At 40.2% G+C, this 22,803-nt stretch overlaps 1 protein-coding gene and 1 pseudogene across 1 annotated transcript; one reads left to right on the forward strand and one right to left on the reverse strand.

Annotated features, from left to right (window-relative positions):
- Positions 1 to 2,740: 2,740 nt before the first annotated feature.
- LOC109456596 (histone-binding protein RBBP4) lies at positions 2,741 to 4,010 on the forward strand (annotated as a pseudogene).
- A 4,701-nt stretch (positions 4,011 to 8,711) lies between these two features.
- On the reverse strand, positions 8,712 to 22,196 carry SLC35E3 (solute carrier family 35 member E3). The gene is made up of 5 exons (XM_019748977.2): positions 21,590 to 22,196; positions 20,641 to 20,751; positions 16,365 to 16,523; positions 13,330 to 13,412; positions 8,712 to 11,001 (listed from the first exon to the last, which is right to left on the reverse strand). The coding sequence occupies exons 1-5, from the start codon at positions 21,989 to 21,991 to the stop codon at positions 10,815 to 10,817; spliced, it is 942 nt and encodes a 313-aa protein (XP_019604536.1). The 5' UTR covers positions 21,992 to 22,196; the 3' UTR covers positions 8,712 to 10,814.
- Positions 22,197 to 22,803: the final 607 nt, after the last annotated feature.

A 22,803-nucleotide genomic window follows, 5' to 3' on the forward strand; every position in this document is an offset into this window, starting at 1 on the left:
GGAATGCTATTTGAGTGCACGTAGTGGGTGTCTTCATTATGTTCTTTGTTTTCAGAAGAATGGTCCTGCATTTGGCTGAATTCTCCATGACAGTCATTCCACGATAATAAGCAGACATTTGCTCCCAGCACACAGGTTCTCACCAATGTCCACAGTCCTGGGTGTGTGGGCACTGGGAGGCCCTCCCGTAAAGCTCAGTTCTCCTATAGTTTTATGGAAGCCTTGGAGCATTATTACAATGAGTTTTTCCTAGGTCCTTGTACTGAATACCTGTAGAATCTTCATACTGACGCCCAGTCCCAAGACCTAGGTATTACCCTGAAGTCATTGGTGATACTTCTTTCTTCATCTACTGATTCAACTTGAAGCAGAATTAGGGGAAGTACTGGGTAGTGGCTGAAGAGGTGTAAGACGGTGGCTGGGACAAAGGGAGTATTGAATAATTGGGGAGTGACCAAAATCAGGGAGCATAAAGACGATGGTGGAGGGCTAGGTAGGCCACCTCTCATTTGGTTGGAAAGTCTGCACCTGGTTGAAACTGTTTCACTCACCACAAGCCAGCAATAACCCAAGGTTCACACTTATCTATGAGTTCCCATGTCCACCAATCCACTTCCACTCTCCATCTACCTCATCCCTGGTGTTTGGTGTAAGGATGGCTGGGGTCAGGGTAGCCACCACTGTATTTTTGTTTTAACCAGCTATATTTACATGTTGCTTCCTGGGTCTTAAAGTCTAACCGATAAAGCAAGCCCTCCATTCTTATCCCTTTTTACCCTAAAATGCTCAATGGCATGCTTTCAGCTGCAAGTAGCAATTAAAAGTGGCTGAAATCAGGACTTACTTTTCACTGAGATCAAGAATCCTAGAAATAGGCACCTGATGGCATTGTGTTAGCAGCTCAGCACTTTCGAATCAGGTTCTCTTCAGCAATCTTTAAAAATTAGCACAATTCTACACATCGACAGCTACACTGGAGGCAGGAAGAAGGCAGGAAGAGGCAGTAACAACCACACCCATCCCTTTTATCAGGAAAGCAAAAGCCTCCCCAGAAATCCTCATCAGACTTCCAATTACGTTTCATGGGTGAGATCTCATATTACTACCCCTAACTATAAAGCAACATAGTGAAAAAGAGAATTTAGCTTTTCGTGCCTCTAGAGTGGAGGTGAACGAAAACAAGGAATGGATGTTTGGTTAGGAAACCAACTGTGTTTTCCACAGCATTGCTGTCTTTTTCCCCCTGTATAATTTTTTGGTAAATTATATAGAACATTCTGATACTACCAAATATGGCCAATGAGTTACTCCATAATTCTCTAAGAACTTCAGTCCAAAGAGGTTAGTCTTGTTTCCAAACTCCAGGCAGAGAAAGACCTGGAGAGCCACAGAATTCTTGTGGTCAATCTCAGTTTTAGAGATCCCAGGAGATTTCAACTGATTAATTTGTTTTGAGACTTCCCATCTCCTGGGCTAAGGCCCACCCACCACTCTCCTGCACTCAACGGCCAGATCTAATTTTAAATTGAGAAAAGAGAAATTGAGAAAACAGGAAACTGACTTATATGGGAGTCTAAGAACAAACAGGAAAAGGAAAATGACATTTGGTTGATACAGATCATTTGATTTTAAAAGAAAAAATAATCTCTTATGGATAACAAAAAAATTCAAAATTTAGAAATGCGTATGAACCTAAAACTGCTCTTAAAGTCAATAATCCCCCTGACTTTAGAAAGCGTATAGCCCTGGCTGGTTAAATAAATATGCAAGCTTATTCTGGTGGCACACATAGTGTTTATGTGATATTTTTAGTTAAATAGAAAAATGTGAATTACTATTGTTGATGAAAAAACATCCAGCCTACAAGAAAGCTTATGAGTTTATTTGAACCAAACTGATGACAATTTCCGGGAAGCAAAATCTCAACAGATTGAGAAAATGCTCCGCAAAATGGCAGTTTGCAGCTCATTTTATATGTAGAATCAAACGAGAAGGGTTACCCGAAATCCATTGGTGGTAGATTAAGGGGATGGGAGACAGCAAAGTGAGGAAGTGTCTGAGATTGGACAAAAGTAAATTGGAGAGACAGGTACTTTTACATAGGTGGGTACAGGATAATTAGTAGTTCACTTTTTATAGCACATACAGATGGTCATCAGGGAACAAGAATACTAATGTGAGATTCTGTAGCTTCCTGCTCTGGACTAGAAAAAAGAAATCACTCTGATATTCCAAGGGTGTGTTATCTTAGATGCAAACAGACAATAGACAGGCTTCCTTAAGGTAAAGATTGACCTTTGTCAAGGAACCTACAGGCCAAGGATGTGACTACAGGCCATGACCTGCTTTTAGTTAGGAATTTTTATGTTCATGCCATACCATGTGGTTATTTTCAATCTCCTGAGCTTGTCAGGTTTAACATGTGGCCCCCTTTCCACCCACACTATGGTTTGGGTGATGTACTGTTTTCCAAATTAAAAAAAGCACAGCAAAAAATATCCCGCAAATAGCCATAAATAATTAATGGAATTATCAATAATTCAGCTCCCAATGATTTCATATGATGTATGAAGCAGCTTTGAGAAATTAAATGAATCAAATCATATGTCTTCTAATATAACAAATATGACAATAAATTATTTAATGTTCTCATTATGCTTCCACGAGTAAAGAAATACAAATGAGCTGCAGCCTCCCTGCAATGCTCAACCCCAGGATCTCCCTGGCTTGCCTGCCCACCATGGCCAATAAAGAAGCAGGCTTTGGTGATGCAGTAGAAAAATGTGTGACCAACAAAGAGTACAAAATATGGCAAAAGAACACCACTTTTCTTTACGATTTGGTGATGGCCCATGGTCTGGTGTGGCCCAGCCTAACTGCGCAGGGCTTCCAGATGTAACCATACTAGAAGGGAAACATCTCAGCATCATTGACTTGTTCTGGGGACACACACACTGGATGAACAAAACTACCTTGCGATAGCCAGTGCTCCCTAACGGTGATGTTCAGTTTGACACCTCGCACTACGACAGTGAGAAAGGAGAATCTGGAGGTTTTGGCTCTATTAGTGGAGAAATTGAAATAGAAACCAAGCACACCCACAGAGAGGAAGTAAATAGGGCACATTATGTGCCCCAGAACCCTTGCGTCATTGCAACAAAGACTCCATCCAATGATGTTCTTGTTTTTGATTATACAAAACATCCTTCTAAACCAGATCCTTCTGGACAGTGCAACTGAGACTTGCATCTCCGTGGACATCAGAAGGAAGGCAATGGGCTTCCTTGGAACCCAAATCTCAGTGAGTACTTACTTAGTGCTTCAGATGACCACACCATCTGCCTGTGGGACATCGCTGCTCTTCTAAGGGAAAGAAAAGTTGTAGATATGAAGACCATCTTTACAGAGCATACAGAAATAGTAGATGTTTCTTGGCATCTGCTCCATGAGTCTCTGGGTCAGTTACTGACAATCAGAAACTTATCTGGGATATTCGTTCAAATAATACTGCCAAACCAAGCCAGTCAGTTGCTGCTCACACTGCTGAAGTGAACTGCCTTTCTTTTTTCTTTCTTTCTTTCTTTTCTCGTAAATTTTTTTTTTAATTTCATTTTACTTTTTTGACATTCAATATTATTTGATATTAATTTCAGGTGTACAGCGTAATGGTTAGACATTTATATAATTTAGGAAGTGATCCCCCTGACTAGTCTAGTACCCACCTGGCACTATACAGTTATTGCCATATTATTGACTATATTCCCTATGCTTTACTTTACATCCCCATGACTATTTTGTAACTATCAATTTGTACTTTTTAATCCCTTCACCTTTTTCACCCTTCCCCAACCCCCTTCCATCCATCACCCCAATAAGTCTAGTACCCATCTGACACCATACATAGTTATTACAATAGTATTGACTATATCCCTTATGCTGTACCCTACATCTCCATGACTACTGTGTAATTACCAATTTGTACTTCTTAATCCTTCCTCTTTTTTAACACATACCCCAAGCCCTCCTCCCATTTGGCAACCATCAAAATGTTCTCTGGGGGCCGGCCAGGTGGCTCAGGCAGTTAGAGCTCTGTGCTCCTAACTCCGAAGGCTGCCGGTTCGATTCCCACATGGGCCAGTGGGCTCTCAACCACAAGGTTGCCAGTCCAATTCGAGTCCCGCAAGGGATGGTGGGCTCCGCCCCCTGCAACTAAGATTGAACACGGCACCTTAAGCTGAGCTGCCGCTGAGCTCCCGCTGAGCTCCCGGATGGCTCAGTTGTTGGTTGGAGCGCGGGCTCTCAACCACAAGGTTGCCAGTTTGATTCCTTGACTCCCGCAAGGGATGATGGGCCCCCTGCAACTAAGATTGAACATGGCACATTGAGCTGAGCTGCCGCTGAGCTCCCGGATGGCTCAGTTGGTTGGAGCTCATCCTCTCAACCACAAGGTTGCCAGTTTGATTCCTTGACTCCCGCAAGGGATGATGGGGAGCGCCCCCTGCAACTAAGATTGAACACGGCACATTGAGCTGAGCTGCCGCTGAGCTCCCGCTGAGCTCCCGGATGGCTCAGTTGGTTGGAACGTGTCCTCTCAACCACAAGGTTGCCGGTTTGACTCCCGCAAGGGATCGTGGGCTGTGCCCCCTGCAACTAGCAACGGCAACTGGACTTGGAGGTGAGCTGCGCCCTCCACAACTAAGACTGAAAGGACAACAACTTGAAACTGAACAGAACCCTCCACAACTGCCGATGCTGGACCTAGAGGTGTGTGGGAGAGGCCACACTGGGAACCAAATACATCTGCCACTAGTACCAGACCTAGGGTAGCTCTGCAAAAAACCAGGACTCCTGGAGGCCTGCTGCCATCTGTCAGCTCCCCTAAGACCTTTCTTTCAGTCCTTAGAGTGAGTTCATTCTTGTTGCAGGATCAGCTTATAAGACTTGGTTCAGCCTTGTGGGAGCTAAGAAATATGAAGGTTAAGTTGCTTTCCTTTGAATCACATAAGGAAGAAATCAGGTTCAGTGGTCACCTCACAATGAGACTATTTTGGCTTCCAGTGGTACGAATCATAGACTGAATGGCTGGGATTTAAGTAAAAGTGCAGAGAAACAATCCCTGGAAGATGCATAAGCTGGGTCACTGTAGTTGCTTATTTGTGGTGGTCAAACTGCCAGGATATCTGATTTTTGCATCAGAAGACAAATTCATGCAAGTGTGGCAAATGGCAGAGAACATTTATAATGATGAAGACCCCCAAGGAAGCATGGATCCAGAAGGACAAGGGTCTTAGATATATATGCATTTCTTGTGATTTTAGACTCCCCTTTTCTCCCTCTAGCCCTGAGGTTGATTTAACACTGGTTTTGAGACCCAGAATTTGTTCAGCTACCCCGCTGTAATAAGTACCATCAGCAATACTATTAGACCAAATTGAGGGTGTTTTATAAATATTAACTGGGAGACTTGATTCAGCAAAGCTACCGACTTATAAATTTTCTTCAGGAATTTTCTAGTAACAAATGTCTAAAGTAACCACTGAAAGGGGAATATTGTGTATGGTTATTTTATTTTTATGCTGTATCTCTCAGTTTTTCACTTATTTAAGTAAGGGCTAGAAGTAAGGAATAGAATGAAGTAGGTATCTGAGCCATGAAGTACAAGCACTGCAAGATATCACTGTTATTCAGGAAATACGGGAGACTTAAGTCATATAAATTCCTACTCTTAAAATTTCACACCTGACTTTCCAGGATGCACATTTTCCTATGTAGACCAGTCTCCTCTCAGTTTCTACAGTTAAAACTACATGCTCCTCTTTCCCCATATGCTTTTTACTGTATTTCTTGAGCTGTTTCCATATTTTCTTTTCTTTCTATGAAATGGTTTTTAAAAAGAACTTGGGACCAACAACTTGTAAAGATGCATGTTTTTACCTGACAGGTATACCACAGGTAGACTGTCCAGTTAAGTTGAGATGAGTGAATTGATAGCTTGTATTTGTTTTTAAAGTCAAATTCATTCAAAATAGTTTTTCTTTTCTTTTTTCTTTTAGGAGTTATTCCTTGATCACTAGATTGATATCATGTCTATCTTGGGTGATGTTTCACCAGGAGGCCTGTTACTCTCCATGACTGTGTAAGTGCTTATAATGGAATAAATTGTTTTTCTACATTAAAAAACAAACAAACAAAAATGCACATGAAAACAGAATTCATGAGTAAACAAATGCACATGAACAAGCAAACAGTTCTTGTAAGGGTGAAACAAATAAGTTCTTTCTCATTAATCAAATCTGCTCTCAATATAAACAAATGAGAAATCACAATTTTACACTGAGAAAGCAGAGACGGGATTTTATAACTGGAGAGCACCTTGGAAATCATTTGGATCCAAGCTCTCATTTTATAGATGAAGAAACTGAGAACTAAATGTCAATCAACTTGCCCTAGGCTACACTAGTAAATGGCAAACTCTGGACCGGAAGCTGCAATCCTGACGTCCAGGCTACCCTGTCCCACGGCACCACACTAGCTCCCAGACTGACAGTGACCTTTTCTTGGCAGGTTTTTCTTTTTATCTATAGCAATACTAGATACAAGAAAAAGCATGACTGGATCAGCCCTTAGTGGGCTTACAAAATTGTTTTTCCAAAGTATGCTACAGTTGGCCAAAGTAACTGTTGATTTTATTAATAGCAACCCATATGACAAAAATACATTCGGGAGCCAAACATAAAACTTCTTTTCAGAGTGAAAGATCATTCCTGTTACAGAAACATGTACATTTCTTCTAGGGGTACAAAGGATTTCTCGTGATTTACAATTTTTTGTAATGATAAATTACAATCGGTCTTAGACTCACACACAAAATACACCCAGTTCATGTCAAGCAACATTCAATATTGCTTGTAATACTGCATGTTGCAATAGCAATGGAATTTTCTATACTCTTGGATTCCATGTCTTTACCTCTCACACACTGACAACTCAATCCACTCCAATTTGCTTTTTGCCTCCACTATTCCACTGAAAGTCTTACTAAGGTCAACAATAAACTGTCAATATATATTATACAATGGCTATTTTTCTGTCCATGTCTAGCTTGACCTCTCAGGAATATGTCATTCATCCACCTTAGCTCCCATTATGTCATCATCCTCATTTTCCACCTACCTCTTTCTCTTCCTTCTCAGTTTCCTTTGCAGAATTATCTTCCTCTACCAGTATATGCTGGAGTTCAAGGCTCAGTTGTGGATTGTTTTTTGCTTTGTGTGGTCTTGTAGGGCAAGCTCATCCTGGCGTTTTCATGCTTATCAGGTGTACTCCAGTCACTCCCCCCGTTTTAGCTCCACTCCAACTCAAAAATGTCCTAACTCCTAGACCTGTATATCTGATTTGATTAACATCTTGAATTGGACATTTCAAAGATGCCTCAAAATCCAGATGGCTATGTATAAACTCATAATCTTCCTCCTCCCACCCCATTCCTCTTCTTGTGTTTCCTCAGAGCACAGCACCATTCTCTTATCAAATTGTGCAAATCAGACACGGGATTGTTGATTTCACCCATTCTCGGGCCCTTCATTTCCAATCCGTCTCAAGGCCGCTGACTCCGTGTATTAAATTTTCTTGACTCTATTCACTTCTATCATCTCACTACCACCACCTTTCCAATTATCACATCTCAAGACAGTAATCTCCCAACTGGTCTCATGGCATCTCTCTGGTTTTCCTTCATTTGTTTAAAGCAAAGGGATTGACTGTGACTATGCTCAGAAGACTCCCTTTTGCTTACCAGACTTCTAACGTAGCCTACCAAATAACCAGATAACCTACGAGCCTTTCCAGGCGCTTACCACACCCTATCCCCCCACTTTGCTATACTCCATCCTTTTAGCAGTTCTTTACACTCATAATTCCTCCAACCAATGGGCCTTTGCGCTATTCCCTTTTACCAGAAATGCAATCCCTTTCCTTTCCTTAGCCCACTTCTATGTATTCATCAGATTTCAGCTCAGCCATCCTTTCCTCATGGATACCATCACTGAAAGCCAATCCGGGCCACATTCTTTGGTGACATGCTCCAGAGAACCATGTTCCTTTTAGAATAAACTCACTGTTTTTATTTAATTAATGCCTATCTTTTCTGCTAGACAAATGTCTCTTGGGAACATAGGACTTTCTTTACATGAAAGGATTGCCTTTGCAATGCCTTGCACAGTACCTGGCACATAATATAAATTCAATAAAACCTTGTCGAGTGAATGAAATTTTCACTGTCTGATGTTAGCAAGTTTAACCCAGTTCAAGTTTGGGAACAGAAATGCAGAACAGAACACGTCTAATAAATCCGGTCTCCATTTTTTAAATCAGAGTTTCACCTTTGGCCATTCTGCATACTTCATTCACCCAAAAACTATTTACTGATGGAACTGATATGGAATGCTGGATGAATGCTGCTGCTTTTAAATACATTAAAAAAAAAAAAAAAGACAACGAATGATTTAAATATAGCCAAGGTTTTAAAAGTATTTTAAAAACTGAAACAGGAGAAAGCTTGCTTCATTTCACAGAGAAAGATTTGTCCTTTATGTTATTTTAAAAGGGAGGAGAGGATTTTCCTATTTGGGAACTGGACAGGACAGCATTACCAGGGCACATACACAGAGATGCTCTCGTTCTCCCACTAGCTCTAACATGCAGCACGAAAGTAAAAGCATCAGGTTCTCTTTATTTGTAACAGGTAAAAACTGAAGTTCAGTCATTTAACGTAGGATACAAAAAAAAAGTGCAGTTACATCTGTAACAAAAGGACAGGGTGCGTTCTTCCACAGCACCGTGTTTCCGGTCTGTCTCTGTGGCTGGTCCTGGTCAGCTGGGACATTTTTTCCCCCACAGGACTTTCCTTTTCAATGGGAAGATCATCTTCAGGGCAAGAAGTGTTTATCGGCCTCTAGTTCCAGTAGTTCGTATTTTATTCACTTATATATCTGTACTCCCACCCTATCTTTCCCCAACCTTCTCAATGCATTCCTATTGACGTCAGTCGTTTATAATAGCCCTCCCCCAACATTTATTATAAACGCCCCCATGTTGTATTTACAGTTAAAAAGAAATTGTACATAGCACAAATCAACTCAAATGTTAGTGCACGGAAGTCACATAATCCTCTCTGTGCTGAAATACTTTTCTCCAGCTTTTGGGAAATAATTATATGCTAATTTAAACATACAGAGAACATTATTAGCTAAACAATGCCTGAGGCTCACTTGGTAAGACAAATTGTTTTGTACTTCTTAGCACAATAAAATATATCCTTGGAAACTAAGAAAAACCAAAGAATATTTAAAACAAAATCAGAAAATCACACATACTAATCACACAACAGACTGACTGATACATTGAAATTCTGTCAAAATAGATTTTCCACAAGGCTTTCATTTTAAACAGGTTCAGGAAAAAAAATCCTAAAAAATGTATTTTATACATGTAGCTCTTTGTCCTCTTAAGAGTTGTTTTCTCATTTAAAATTTATAAATAACATTTATTTAAAAAGATTTATTACAAGAGGGTTTATCTGTCTCAGTCAATTTATTGTGCGAGGCTATCAACAAATACTTTTGATGCTTTAACGTCAAGACGCTGAAAGGCAGAAATACATTTTTGCAATTAAATATGCGGCACTATATATTTCCTTAAGTGGAAATCATGAATTTCCCCTATACCCTAAGCTAAAAAAATTATTCCTTTAAAAACTCATGGAACTAGTTTAATATTGACCATTTTTCTACTTCCCTTTCAAATCCTTCCTAACATTTTCAGTAAGTCTCTGCTTAGTGTTTGGATAGTATTTAGCCTGACTTGTTGCATAAGAATTTTCCTCAGCCACCTCAGAAAGGGTGGACACAGCTCACTCCAAATCCTCAGTGCCAAAGCTCCACATGCCTCAAATGTGGGGCGTGGGAAAGTGGAATTAAGATTACCAACATGAAAGGCTCAGAGGCCGGGAGAACACTTACTGAGATAATACAAAACCTGTTCAATTCCAGCTATAGTCTTTAGTTGGGCCATTTAAATATGGAGCTACGAGGATATTGTTTTTCAACTTCACGTGTAATTTCAAGAGTTCACTGAGAGCTCAAAAACAAGAGAATACCTATAGAAACTGTAGGTTTTTGGATAACGTATAACTTCTTACATCAATTTTCTACTAGAAAAACGGTACTATTGGAATTGGATTTTGTCTTATGGTCTTCTTTACTATACTTTGCTTTCTATAAATTACATTTCATTTCCATAAATTAAATAAGAAGGAAATTATACTACACCAACTAAAATAGGAATGCTAGATTTACATTCTGACTTGAACACTTTGGCCAAAACTATAACAGAGTTCACATTGGGGACTACCTACGAGCAAGTTGAGGAGTCCTATGTTTCCTTCCTTGGAAGAGTTGAATATTTAAAAACCACGACACATTTGTAGTTCAGTGATGTGAAGTTCTTTATAACTATTATAGAACTTTAATTTCACATACTTTGTTTGGTATAATCAAGCCATCCTATTGACTTCATACAATCATCTTTGAAAAGAAGCATGATCCACTGTTTTAGAGGATTACATTTTTGAAACAGTGTACTCTTTTTAAAAGAAAAAGTCATATTTATGAATATTATTTCCTTTGTGTTAACTTCTCGTAAATTACCATTCAATGAACTTTGCAGTGTAATTTCTTTTCTTATTTGAAAGCAACTTACACACTTAACATCTTTTAATCTTCTTGGGGTGACTTTCCTCTCTCCATAAAATCCAATTAAGGACGTTGTACCAATTTACTCTTACTTCCTTCCTGTTCACCGAGTTTAAAATGGGTATAGGCGAGAATGCCAAATAATGTACATAACATGCCAACACCCTGATTCACTGACAATGGATCCTTAAATAAAATATATCCTCCAAATAAAGTAATGCAGAACTTGAAGTGTCCAAACATGTTATAGCTGAGTTTTTTGTTTAAGGATAAAAAGGAGTAACAAGCTAGATGTTACACACACACACACACACACACACACACACACACACACACACACACAGCAATGGCTCCCTGTGGCTGGAAAGAATTGCATGAACCAGAGATTAAACACCAGTCCCCCATCTAAAGAACAACCGAAACTTCAGTGAGGTGCTGGGTCAATCCTAGTTTCCACAGGTAGGTTTTAGCAATTAACCAGAGACAGGAGACAGCCTCAACTATTCTTGTTGACCTCTCCAAAGAATAGAAAAGAGGCTATAAGGTTGAGAAAGGAATCCAGAGCAAGGTACAGAGAAGATAATTTGTACAGCAATTTATGATGTTTTAGAGTGCCAATTCTAATAAACGTCCCTTGGCAAGTGAGGGGAGAGGTGTAAGGTGCCAACCAGAGAGCTGAGTCAAGGTAAGCACATCCAGTATGCTTTAAGTTTAGGAGGGAAATGGGGGAAGGGGAAGGAGTAACACTGAGCAGAATGACACTCCAGGCACTAAGCACCACGTGTCAGCTACGATAATAGTTATCAATAGCAGTAAAGATGCATAATAAACATCTGCCAGGTGCTTGACACATAGCCTCTCAAACACAACAAACCAACATTGTCTGAGAGAATATGTGACAAGAATGAGACTCGAGAGTTCTCGTAGGGACAAGTCAGAGCCGAGAGCGCTCACAACTAGCAAGCATTCCACACTGCGACCCTTCCCCGCCTCGCTTGGTTTCCACACCACTCTCCTTCCTCCCGCCTCGAGTGCTCCTTCCCTGCCTCTTCTGCCTGGCTCCCCTCATCTCTCTGAAAGAAACACTGAAGTGACCCCAGGACTCAATCTTTCGGCCTCTCTTCTACTTGTTTGCTTGGTCATCTCAACCAGTCTCACCGCTTTAAACCACATTTACACACCGCAGGCTCTCTCTGGACTATCTCCAGCTGAGACCTTGACCCTGAGCTCTCAGACATGCTGACCAACAGCTGAGCACTTACTCTGTGTCCAGCATTTCATATCCTCTTTCCTGCTTTCCTTTTTCTCCTTGGCACTTAACACTATCTAACACTGCATATGTATATTTTCTGTTTTTCTTATTTATAGTCTGTCTTCCTCGCCAGAATTTAAGCCTGTGAGAGCAAAGATTGTTACCGATTTGGCTCATTACTGTATCTCCAGTGCCTGACATACAGTAGATATTCAATATGTAAATATTAAGTCAATAAAGGGTTTGGAGTTCGTGTTCAAGAAATGTTTGTTGAATGAACAAATCTTCTTAATCAGGGCACACTTGGATGCCTTGACTTGGCAGCATAATACACGATGTCTGGGGCCAGACTGCATGGTTTGAAACCTGGGCACCACACTTAGCTGCATGACCTGCAGTTATTTAACCTTTCTGCACCTTCATTTTCATCTCTGCAAAATAAAATGATGGACTTTACCTCACAGAGCTGCTGTGAAAATTAAATGCCTAATATACACAAGGTGTTTCAAAAAGTGCCTGGCACAAAATAAACATTTATTAAGTGTTGGTTTTTTTAAAAAATATATTATTGCTGTTATTTGATAGTTGGCAAATATGCTGCTCTTTTGCTTTGATGACATCTCAGTGTTCACTCATTTATATAAATCAGTACTAAACTCTGATAATAATATATAATGTTACTAAACTCTGATTTAAGGAAATCTATTCTTTGCCTTTGCCTAAGAATGGAGCAGAGTGAAATGAGAAGAGAAACAGAGTGACAAGCAGAATGTTAAGAATGGGCAGTTGAGTTTGATTCAGACCTTCAAGGCATGATTTCATTTCTTGAAGTAACATTGAGAAAAAGAGGCACACCCATATCCAAATAAGTACAAAAACATACTCAAAAAGTCAGAGGTCACTTGTTGATTTAAAGGTCTGAAATGATCTTTTGTTATCTGGGTAACCACACCTCTACTTTATTATTATGGATAACTGAGAATTGATTGACAACCCAAGCAGCCATCCCGTTATCCACTCAACAAATATTTATTTAACCCCACTATATGCAAGGAATGGTTCTCTATGTTAATTTTGATAAGGGGAAAGGTCATCTATTAAGAAAATTTAAAAAATGTTCATGAAAGCTAACCCATTTTCTCAGTTCATATTTCTTTAAATTTCTACAGACTCTAGTGTGGAATGAGATAGTAGAATATTAAAGATAACTCACTCGATTCAATTTAGGCCATGCAATAGCAAGTGTGAGACTCAAGGAAATGAATGTGGTGGAGTTTTGGAAAAGACACAAGACTATGCATTTGTAAGTGATTAGGAAAAGGATACGTGACTGGTGAAGTGTTCCCAATGATCCAATAAATCGATAAGTTCACCATGAAAGCTATCACTCCAGAGAGCAGCACCATAAGCTACAAGTAAAGCAAAACAGTTTCAGTCATTAGAATCATCAGGTAAAAATACATTTCATTAGACATTTCTGAAAACTCAAATATCAAACGTTAGGAACAAGATTTAAAACAAGATCAATTTGAAAGACAACAAGAATTCAGGGAAAAAGAGCAGAATGAACAGTATTCAGAAATGTAACTTTATCTACAAAACTCATAGGAAAATTCTCCATTAATATTCTGCCTCTGAATGTGCATGTCCAGGTTCATTTTTCTTATCCATCTGAAGAAAAATTATTTTGTAATAATTTCTTACTATAAAAGTCATATATGTTCATTATAGAAAAATCAGAAACTAAAGATAAGCAAAAAGAATATAAGGAATTCTTATAATCCCAACTACCCACCACCGTTAATACTTCAGCATATATCCTTCAAGATATATTTTCTATTGACTTGCTCATATTTGTTCTTATTTAAATTGAATCAATACGCATTCGTTGGATAAATACAAAACTAGGCCATGCCTTGTGAGGAACACAATCCGTTCTTGTCCTCACAGAGCTTAGAAACCACTTAAGGACATAATAAAAGTCATGATAATCATAGCTTAACACTTACACAGTACTCATTATGTACCAAGAATTGTTCTAAATGTTTTACATATACTAATTCATTTGCTTCTCACAAACACCCGTGAGGTGGCAAAATATTATCACTTTTTACAGACGAGAAAACAGAGCACAAAAAAAATAAAAAGAGAAAGGAAGGAAGGAAGGAAGGAAGGAAGGAAGGAAGGAAGGAAGGAAGGAAAACAGAGCACAGAGAGGTAAAGTAATTTGCCTCAGATCACACAGCAAGTAAGTGTCAGAGCTGAGATTTAAATCCAGGCAATCTGGTTTTGGAGTCCCTGTTCTTAACCCACTCTGCTATGCTACCTCTTGAAACCACATGAAAGTGAGAGTGCAATGCACGATTTCTAGCTCAGGCAATGAAAGAAAATGAACTAGCTCATCAATAGGCAGACAGACAAGAGGTACTATGTGAATTTATATGTAGGACACGCCATTTTGTCTCCTATTTAGGTAAAAAGAATAATACCTTATTTGTTTTATAAAAGTGAGGCCTGTTAGATTTTCAACTAAAAAGGAACTTGTTCCTTAAAGATTTTAAAAACTGTTTCTAGAAACATATCACTATTCATTTTCCTGAGTTCACAGAATGTTACATACATACTTCCTGGTGACTTAACACATCATTGAAAACACAATTTCAAGATCTATTTTGAGGCAATGGTACCCTATAGGGACACTAAAGAAGCAAGATGACTTTCCCTCATTAAATGGCCTCAGATGGCTGTGCACTGTTTCTTTGACTTTTTACGGCCTTTCTGCTGCTCTCCTCTTTTTCAAATCTGTCAGAGGGTCTATCACAAACAGCTTCTCCCTTTCTAATTTAAGGTGTTTACGCTGCAATGGTTTGAAAACCAGATAACCAAGATGGCTAGAGCTTTTGTAAAATTAAGAGGAAATATCATTTGACAGATGGTCCAGGGATTATATGCCAAAGCATACAAATTTGAAACAACTATCACTCTGCTCAGAGGCAGCATAGCGGGTGGTTAAAAACATGGACTCTGGAGCCAGAATGCATGGATTGTAGCTCTGCTTACTAGTTGTGAGATCTCAAGTCAGTTCCTTAACTCTTGGCCTGTCAGTTTCCTCATCAGTAAATATAGGGATAATAATAGTACCCACACAATAAAGTTGCTAGCAGGATTAAGTAAGTTAATATTTGCAAACTGCTTAGAGTGGTGCCTAGAACAAAGAAAGGGCTATGTAAGCTTGATAAGTTAACACCACCAACAAAAAAGGCATGTCATGGGAAGTTATGGGAAGCAGATGTTCTTTCCCCAAGTGGGGGGATTACATTTTCTAATTTAAAATGTCCCCAAAGTATATACCCCTTTGATCTAGCAATTCCACTCTTAGGATTCTATTCCATAGAAAAAAGGACCAGTCCATGGGTCACACGTACAAGGATGTTCATCACAACACTGTGCATAGTGGTCAAGTACAGGAAATGGAACGATGACAGAGACAATGAAAAGAATGAGCTGCGATAATTCAGACTTTCCTGAGATATTGAGAAAAGTCAGATGCAGAAAATTATGTGATATGATCCCACTTTTGTAAAAAGAAACCGATGTTTATTTTGGTTTCAATATTTACAATGTATATAAACATGTGTGCACGCATGTATGTGTTGATATGTGGGTATATATACCATGGAGAAAAATATGTAAGAACAAACACTAGACTGTTGACATGATTTACTTCAAGGGGCAGGATGGGGTAATGTGTGTAAGGGTAGGAGGACTGGAGAAAGGAAATCTGTGATAAAAACAGCATATACGATAAGGTTCCATGTACGTAAAATTACACATACACACATGCAATCACATGCATATGTGTGTCTGGATATATAAAAAAGAGATGCATGAAATAATCGCCAAAATGGTAATTTATCATAAAGTTTGGCAGGATTCTAGGGGACCTTCACGTTCTTTATATTTTTATGTATGTTCAAAATCTATACAATGAGCATGTACTATTTATATTATTAAAACAAAATCAATAAGGCTATATTTTCACTGTAAAAAAATAAAAACAGATGCCCAAATTATTTGTGGGCTATAGCTTGGAAAGGTCAGAGCAATAACCAGGTAACAGGAGACCTGAACGCTAGCCCTGGTTTTACCACTGACTACCTGTCTGACCTTAGGCATGTCCCGTAACCTTTCTGTGCCTCAGTTTCTTCATCTAGAAAACAATCCTCACCTTGCCTCCCTTAAAGGGTGATTACGAAGATTAAATGTGAGAATGGAGCTGATAGTGCTCTGAAAATTAAAATTGCATTCATAATGGAGGATTATTATCTTGTTCCTTAGACACCAAAACAATTAGAACTCACCAAAGCAGAAACTGACCAGGGACCAAACAGACCTCCTTCTCCAAACAATGGTTCAAAGAAGGGCACGGCGACCAGCAACATGGCAGAGGACATCGGGGCCTGGTAGTACAGCAGCTGCATGGAGTTCACTTGCAACTCATGCTGTTTGGCTCCTACCCACTGAAAATTCAGAGATAAAACCCGTTAGGCAGAAAAGAAAAATAGCATTACTCAATAAAGATGCAACGCTAGTCACAAAGATGGGAATGGGGCACAGGGCTGGGGGGAGAGGAAATGCCTAGTCATTCTACAAGATTTCAAAGATCAAAAATATCTGAAAATGTCCTTGAAAAACCTTGGATGAAAGAAGCTTTATAAATTCTACGTCTCGTCCTGTATTTTCTTCTCAATGATAAAGAAGGAGGGGAAAAATCCTCTCTTCCCTCCTGATCCTAGTAAATGAGGAAAGTCAATGCATACAGGGGCCCACGAGCATCAGAGATCTTAGGAAAATAAGGCAGGAATGGAAATTTAGGTGGTAAGTAGGAATACAGATGCAGTGTCAGACTTCATTTCTGTCTAAAAATAGCCCCCCAAAAAGAAGACTAGGGGGCAGGGCAGACTAATTAGAGACTGACAGGAAACTCAGGTATTCTGGGTGGCTGCCACAGTGTGTGGCTAGAAAGGTATGTGAAGTCTTTCCTTTCACTTTAGAAAACCCAACCAATGGTAGAAGGCATTTTCTTTTTTACAGATGACTTTTCTATGGGTAACCCCCACCAATACACCTCAAGAAATTAGACGATCAGAAACCCTAAATGACTATATCATTCAGTAGAACCAATATCTCAAAGTCTCAAATCCCATCATCCTCAAAATGCTTCACAAATATGACTGTTTAAAGAAAGCTTGACAGGACTGTTTGAATAAGATCTGGCAAAAACAGCCAGGATTTTGAGTAACTGCTCCTACACAATTCTTTTTCCTGTAGGTCTGGGTATCTTGTTACATATACTCTAACTCTATAGAAATTCACTGAGACAAAAATAGAAGAGCAGGAAATCTGAAACATACTCCTGCCAGCCGTAACTAAGAGTCTTCTGTGACTATGAAGGACAAAGAACTGATTTTTCTGTTGCTGGCTCCTGGGGCACGGCAGTGAGCAAAAGTGTATGCCTGCCCCTGTGTTCCTTTAGCAGAACCACCTGGAATGGCAGTGACTCTCAAGGCCTCTACTTTCCCTTCCTGCAGTGCAGCCTGGCTTCTGCCCATCACCCCTCTAAGGAAACTGCTCCCCGGAAGGGCACCATCATCTCCTGTGGCCACATCTGGAGGACTCCTCGCCACACTCCCCCTGCTGGAGCTCTCTGCAGAACCTGCAAATTTCTCTGGGATGAACTTGACCTCTGATTTCCACTGTTGCCTCACTCACCTTTTCCTTCACTTACTACTTTTAAGGTAGATGTCTGGCCTTTTTCATCCCCCTCTGATCTCTTTTACTATCCACTGACATCTGTAGCTCAGACCTCTTTCCTTGAGCATCCTTCAACACTTACTGGCCGTCTTCACTTAGATAATCTGCAGAGACTTGTTTAAAATCAAGCTCATTACTTTCTTCTCCAAATTAGTTCCTCCTGTGTTGCCCCAATACTTTACAGAACCTCCTCCAAGGATCAGACTCCTGACTTGCCTGGCTCTCACATTCAGTCAGGTCCTACGAATTCTTTCTCCAGAAGGTTTCTGGAATCTGTTTCTCCTTTCCACGCCCACTCCCACTGCCCTTGCTTAGGGCCTTCCTGTCTTCGCCTTGCATCATCGAGAGCTTCCTAACTGCTCAGCCTGTCACCCTTTCTTTCCTCTCTTGTTCAGTCTTCATTGCCACTAGAGTGAATTTTCTAAAACACGGGGAATGATCGAGTCACACCCCCACCTGCACCCCTTTCCTGGTGCCGCAGGATGAAGAGCACACGTCCTTAGCGTGACAATAAGACTCTGCTATCGGGTCTCACTCACCCCTAAGCCTTGTTCTTCCACAATCGTCTCAGCAAATAAATCAAGTCCTTCAAATGCTCCATACTTTCTCACATCATTGCAAAGAAAGCAAATTCATGAGTGTCCTTCAATTTAAATGAAGTTTTCCATGAAGACTTGACCTCACCACCCTCTCGTAGAACTGCCACTTCCTCCCTGGTTCAGAACTTTCTGTAGACCCTGAGCTGTCCTGCTTGTGATTAGCTATCTACATGTGTTTCTAAAATCTGGATTGTAGCTGCTTTTCATCGTTGTATCCTCAAGCTTGAGCATAAAGTACAAGAAATGTGTGCTGAATGAATGAATGCATCAACAGGGTTTCTACAACTAAAGCTAACAGCTGATCACTCATCTTTTAACTCCTTTTAATGCGACAGCAGTATAAGAAGAAATCACTTAGAAATTACACCTGGATACAATGGGAAAATAGAACCTCCCTCCCTCCCTCCCTTCCTTCCTTTTTTAAGGAGGGCGCAGCTCACAGTGGCCCATACAGGGATCGAACCAACAACCTTGGTGTTATTAGCACCACGCTCTAACCAACTGAGCTAACCGGCCACCTCGAACTGTCTTTAAAATGAATTTTTGGGGAATATACCTATTCTGTAACAGTACTTTTAACATTTACTAATAATGGAGAACTTTGACCATTAGTTAGTCTACAGTCATTCCTTGGTCAATCTCATTTCAAGTATCTACCTGAGGGATATGGAATCCTTTGATTCTAATCTACAGCAATTTTGAGACTAGTGTGAACAAAAATGGTCATATCGGCTCGGGCAGTTGAGTACTCTGAATTGAAATTTTGTATAATGAACACAATAAATTCTAAAATTCAACAAGTAAAATTTATTGCTATACTATTCAATAAATATTTAACCTGTACCGGGCAAAAAAGTTCACTTAGCAAAAAAGATTAAGAAAGTTCATTTATGTATCTAGTAGCAATATTTAAACTCACTGAAGTACACCCAAATACAATTTTCTTAAAGCACAAAACTGAGCTTCCTCTGATTACTGTCTGCAGAAAAAGAATATCTGGGAGCCAAGTGACAAGATGGTGTGGGTGCTCCATCCTTTCATGCCACTGGTGTCTTATTTAGACTGTTTCTCTGCCGCTATAATATTAACCCCAGAACTCTTCCATAACAATGCTTCTGAAATGATCAGTATTAGAAAGTTTAAGATGCTAAGGCTGGGGTGGCCGGATGGCTCAGTTGGTTAGAGCAGGAGCTCTCGGCAACAAGGTTGCCAGTTCAATTCCCACATGGGATGGTGGGCTGCACCCCCTGCAACCAAAGATTGAAAACAGCAACTGGACTTGGAGCTGAGCTGCGGCCTCCACAACTAGATTGAAGGACAATGACTTGGAGCTAATGGGCCCTGGAGAGATACACTGGTTCCCAATATTCCCCAATAAAATTAAAAAAAAAAAAGATGCTAAGGCTCTATTATTAATCCTAACACTCAACAAGAATGTCTTAGTTTATAACCACTGGATGATTCAGAAAAAAGTAAAACTGATTACACATTTTGACTCTGATTTCCCCATGCAGGCACACCCAGAATTTCCAGTCCAAGGTTTTCAGTATAGAGAAAATACTGTTTCACTGTACCCACACCAAGCTATTTTTATCCCCACTATATAAGAAACAAAAAACATACTTGTTTGGATTTTATCGTAATGAAGCAGATCTATGAACAAATTTTTAATGAACGCCTGCTATAGGCGAGGCACTGTGTTCGTACAATTGAAATACCCTTTGCTACAAAATATTGCTATAGACAAATTATTCAAAGCCAATATACAAGTTGTAACAGCAGCATACTTTTTCAGGTAAAGATTTATAAATCTGAAAATTTCCTTTCCCATTCAAAGTTTTGAAAGTGTACTACTCCCTCACTATAATGTTGTACCTTTTAAAGAGCAAATGGCAAATGTAACCAATGAACTAAGTCCTCAAGTAAAAAGTGGTACTACTCATTTTGTAAAGATTTCCAAGAAAATAATATAACATCACCCCAAACTCAGACTATTAAGCATGGGTATTATACACTTACAAACAGGTAGGTAGGTATTTGGTGAGCATCACACACCCAAGTTTCTCTGTCTCCTTTCTTCTCTTCACCTTGAGTCAATTTATGCAATTATGCTTTCTTCCCAACAGTCTATTGTCTCTATACTGTATTTTCTAAACCTTGGGATACAGCTTCAAAATTTATGAAATCTGCTAAAAAGGCACATAGAGAAAAAAAAATTACCAACCACTTGATAAAGGGATGTAACTAAAACACCAAGAGCAGCAAACACCATTCCAAGGAAATTAAACTTCACATCGTAATAAGAATTTAGGATTACACCTAAAGTTATGGGAATCTGTAAAGAAAAAGAGGTAAATGTTGTTCAGATTAAATTCAAGAGCATTCCTTTCACAGTGTCTCACAAGGTTTATCATAAAAACATCACTTGGAAACAATGAACCTCTATACATTTTTCTTCTTTTCTATTTGAAAAAACTGTTAATCCTGTTTCCTCAAAGTGAAATATAATAATTCTACATTATGTGCACATTTAATTCTATATAAAATTTTGGGTAAATGAGTCAATGCATTGCACTTTGCAAGATATGAATACCACATGCATACACATAGGAATAAAAGAACCCCCAAACTAGTGTCTAAACAACATGTAAACATAAATATAAACAACAGCATTCAGATTTTAAATATTGTAAGTTATTAAGGGCTAAAATTATTTTAGTCCATTGCCTTTTATTTGAAACCTCTGCAGTATGTTGCTGCTGACATAGTCTGAGACTTATAACTTATGCTAAACCTTTACCGTTTGTCACACGTGATTTGATTCCCCTGGGGGAGGTGTGAGCTTTTGCAGATATTCTGATACACTGAATTGCACCACCCAGTACAGTTTTCTTTTCTTACCGATCACAACATTTAAGGATTTCTATCAAACCGTAGTTATTAAAAACACACAAGCACACTGCTAGGCTTAAAGCCTAACAGAGTGCCAAGATGGCTTTTTACCACCTCCCCCAATAAGCCTTAAATTTACATGCTCACAGATGATACATGTGTGGATTTCAAGATGATGGGCAAGAGCGTGGCGCAACGTTCCGCATTCAAATTTCCCGGTGAGAAAGACGGTCCAGGAGGTGAGTTGGTGGAAGTGCGCCTTGCGAACTGAAGCTACTCACCAGCGTGAGCTGTATTTTGGTAGAGAAGGTTTTCTTGTAGCAGAGGGTCTGGATGACTATGATCACCGGCGTGGTCATCGCCTTGGCCAGCTGATAGGTGCCTATGGTGTTGCTCTGCAGAGAGAGGTTGGTGAAGACCACGAAGCCACAGAAGCTGAGGGCCAGGAGGAGGAGCTTGGAAGGCGGCAGACTTTTGGGGGCAAAGATGTCCAGCTTCTGGCAGATGTACAAGCCCAGCCAGGTGACCACAAAGTGTACCAGGGTCAGGGTCATGTTGGGGAAGCCGTAGTGCACATAGATCCATTTGTTGAGGAACACGATGCAGATGGACACCAGCAAGTTGAGCAGGAGCCCCGCAGCGATGCGCCCGTTGCCCCGCACTCGTTCAGCCAGCGAGGGCATGGCGCCCACGAAGCCGGGGCTCTTCAGCCCCCGAGAGGGACGCCCGGCCTGTCTCTGGCTGCCCTTGCCCTCCGGCTCAGCTGCCGCGTCCTCGCAGCCGCTGGCTTCAACTTCACGCTGGGGAGAGGGCCCCAGGCGAGCAACAGCAGCGCACACATGCTCTGCCACCGCCCACAGAGCCTGAGCCTACGCGGCAGCACGTCTCACGCGCCCCGCCCCCGGCCACGTGACTCGGGGAAGCGGCACTTCCGGCCCCAGCTGCTAAGACTAGCCTCTACCCTGCGCAGGCGCGTTGGGTTCTAGCTGTAGAAAGTGGCTTCCTGGGTTCTCTACAGCCCCTGGTCGCCTAATCCCGACCTTGGCTAGGCCTATCTGGGACCCCTTTCTTTATGTTTGACGTTTGCTGTGTGTCAGTTGACTATTTGCTAGACAGCTGCTCTCAAGCTAGTGGAGTGGGCTGTGCAGACACTGTTGGTCAATTTTACGAATGAGACAGGTGCAGACTAATTTGTAGTCCTCGCTGGAGAGGGGAAAGCATTACTTCTTGAAAGCACATTTTTAAATATTTTAAAACTCCAAACATGCAGAAGAGTAAACAGTATGATGAAACTTCATATACTCATCTGTTAGCAAACTATTCAGATTTTCTTCTTGATTAATCAGTTTGGCCTTTTATTGTTCTAGAAAACTCCATTTTACTTAAATGTTCTAATATAAAGTTGTACATAGTATCCTACCATATTGTAAATTTATTTCATCTGCTGTTATATCTGCTGTTACACTTATTCTAAACATCATGCTTTTGAGCTTTC

The sequence above is a fragment of the Rhinolophus sinicus genome, linkage group LG02, assembly GCF_036562045.2.
Source record: "Rhinolophus sinicus isolate RSC01 linkage group LG02, ASM3656204v1, whole genome shotgun sequence".
Lineage (NCBI taxonomy): Eukaryota > Metazoa > Chordata > Mammalia > Chiroptera > Rhinolophidae > Rhinolophus > Rhinolophus sinicus.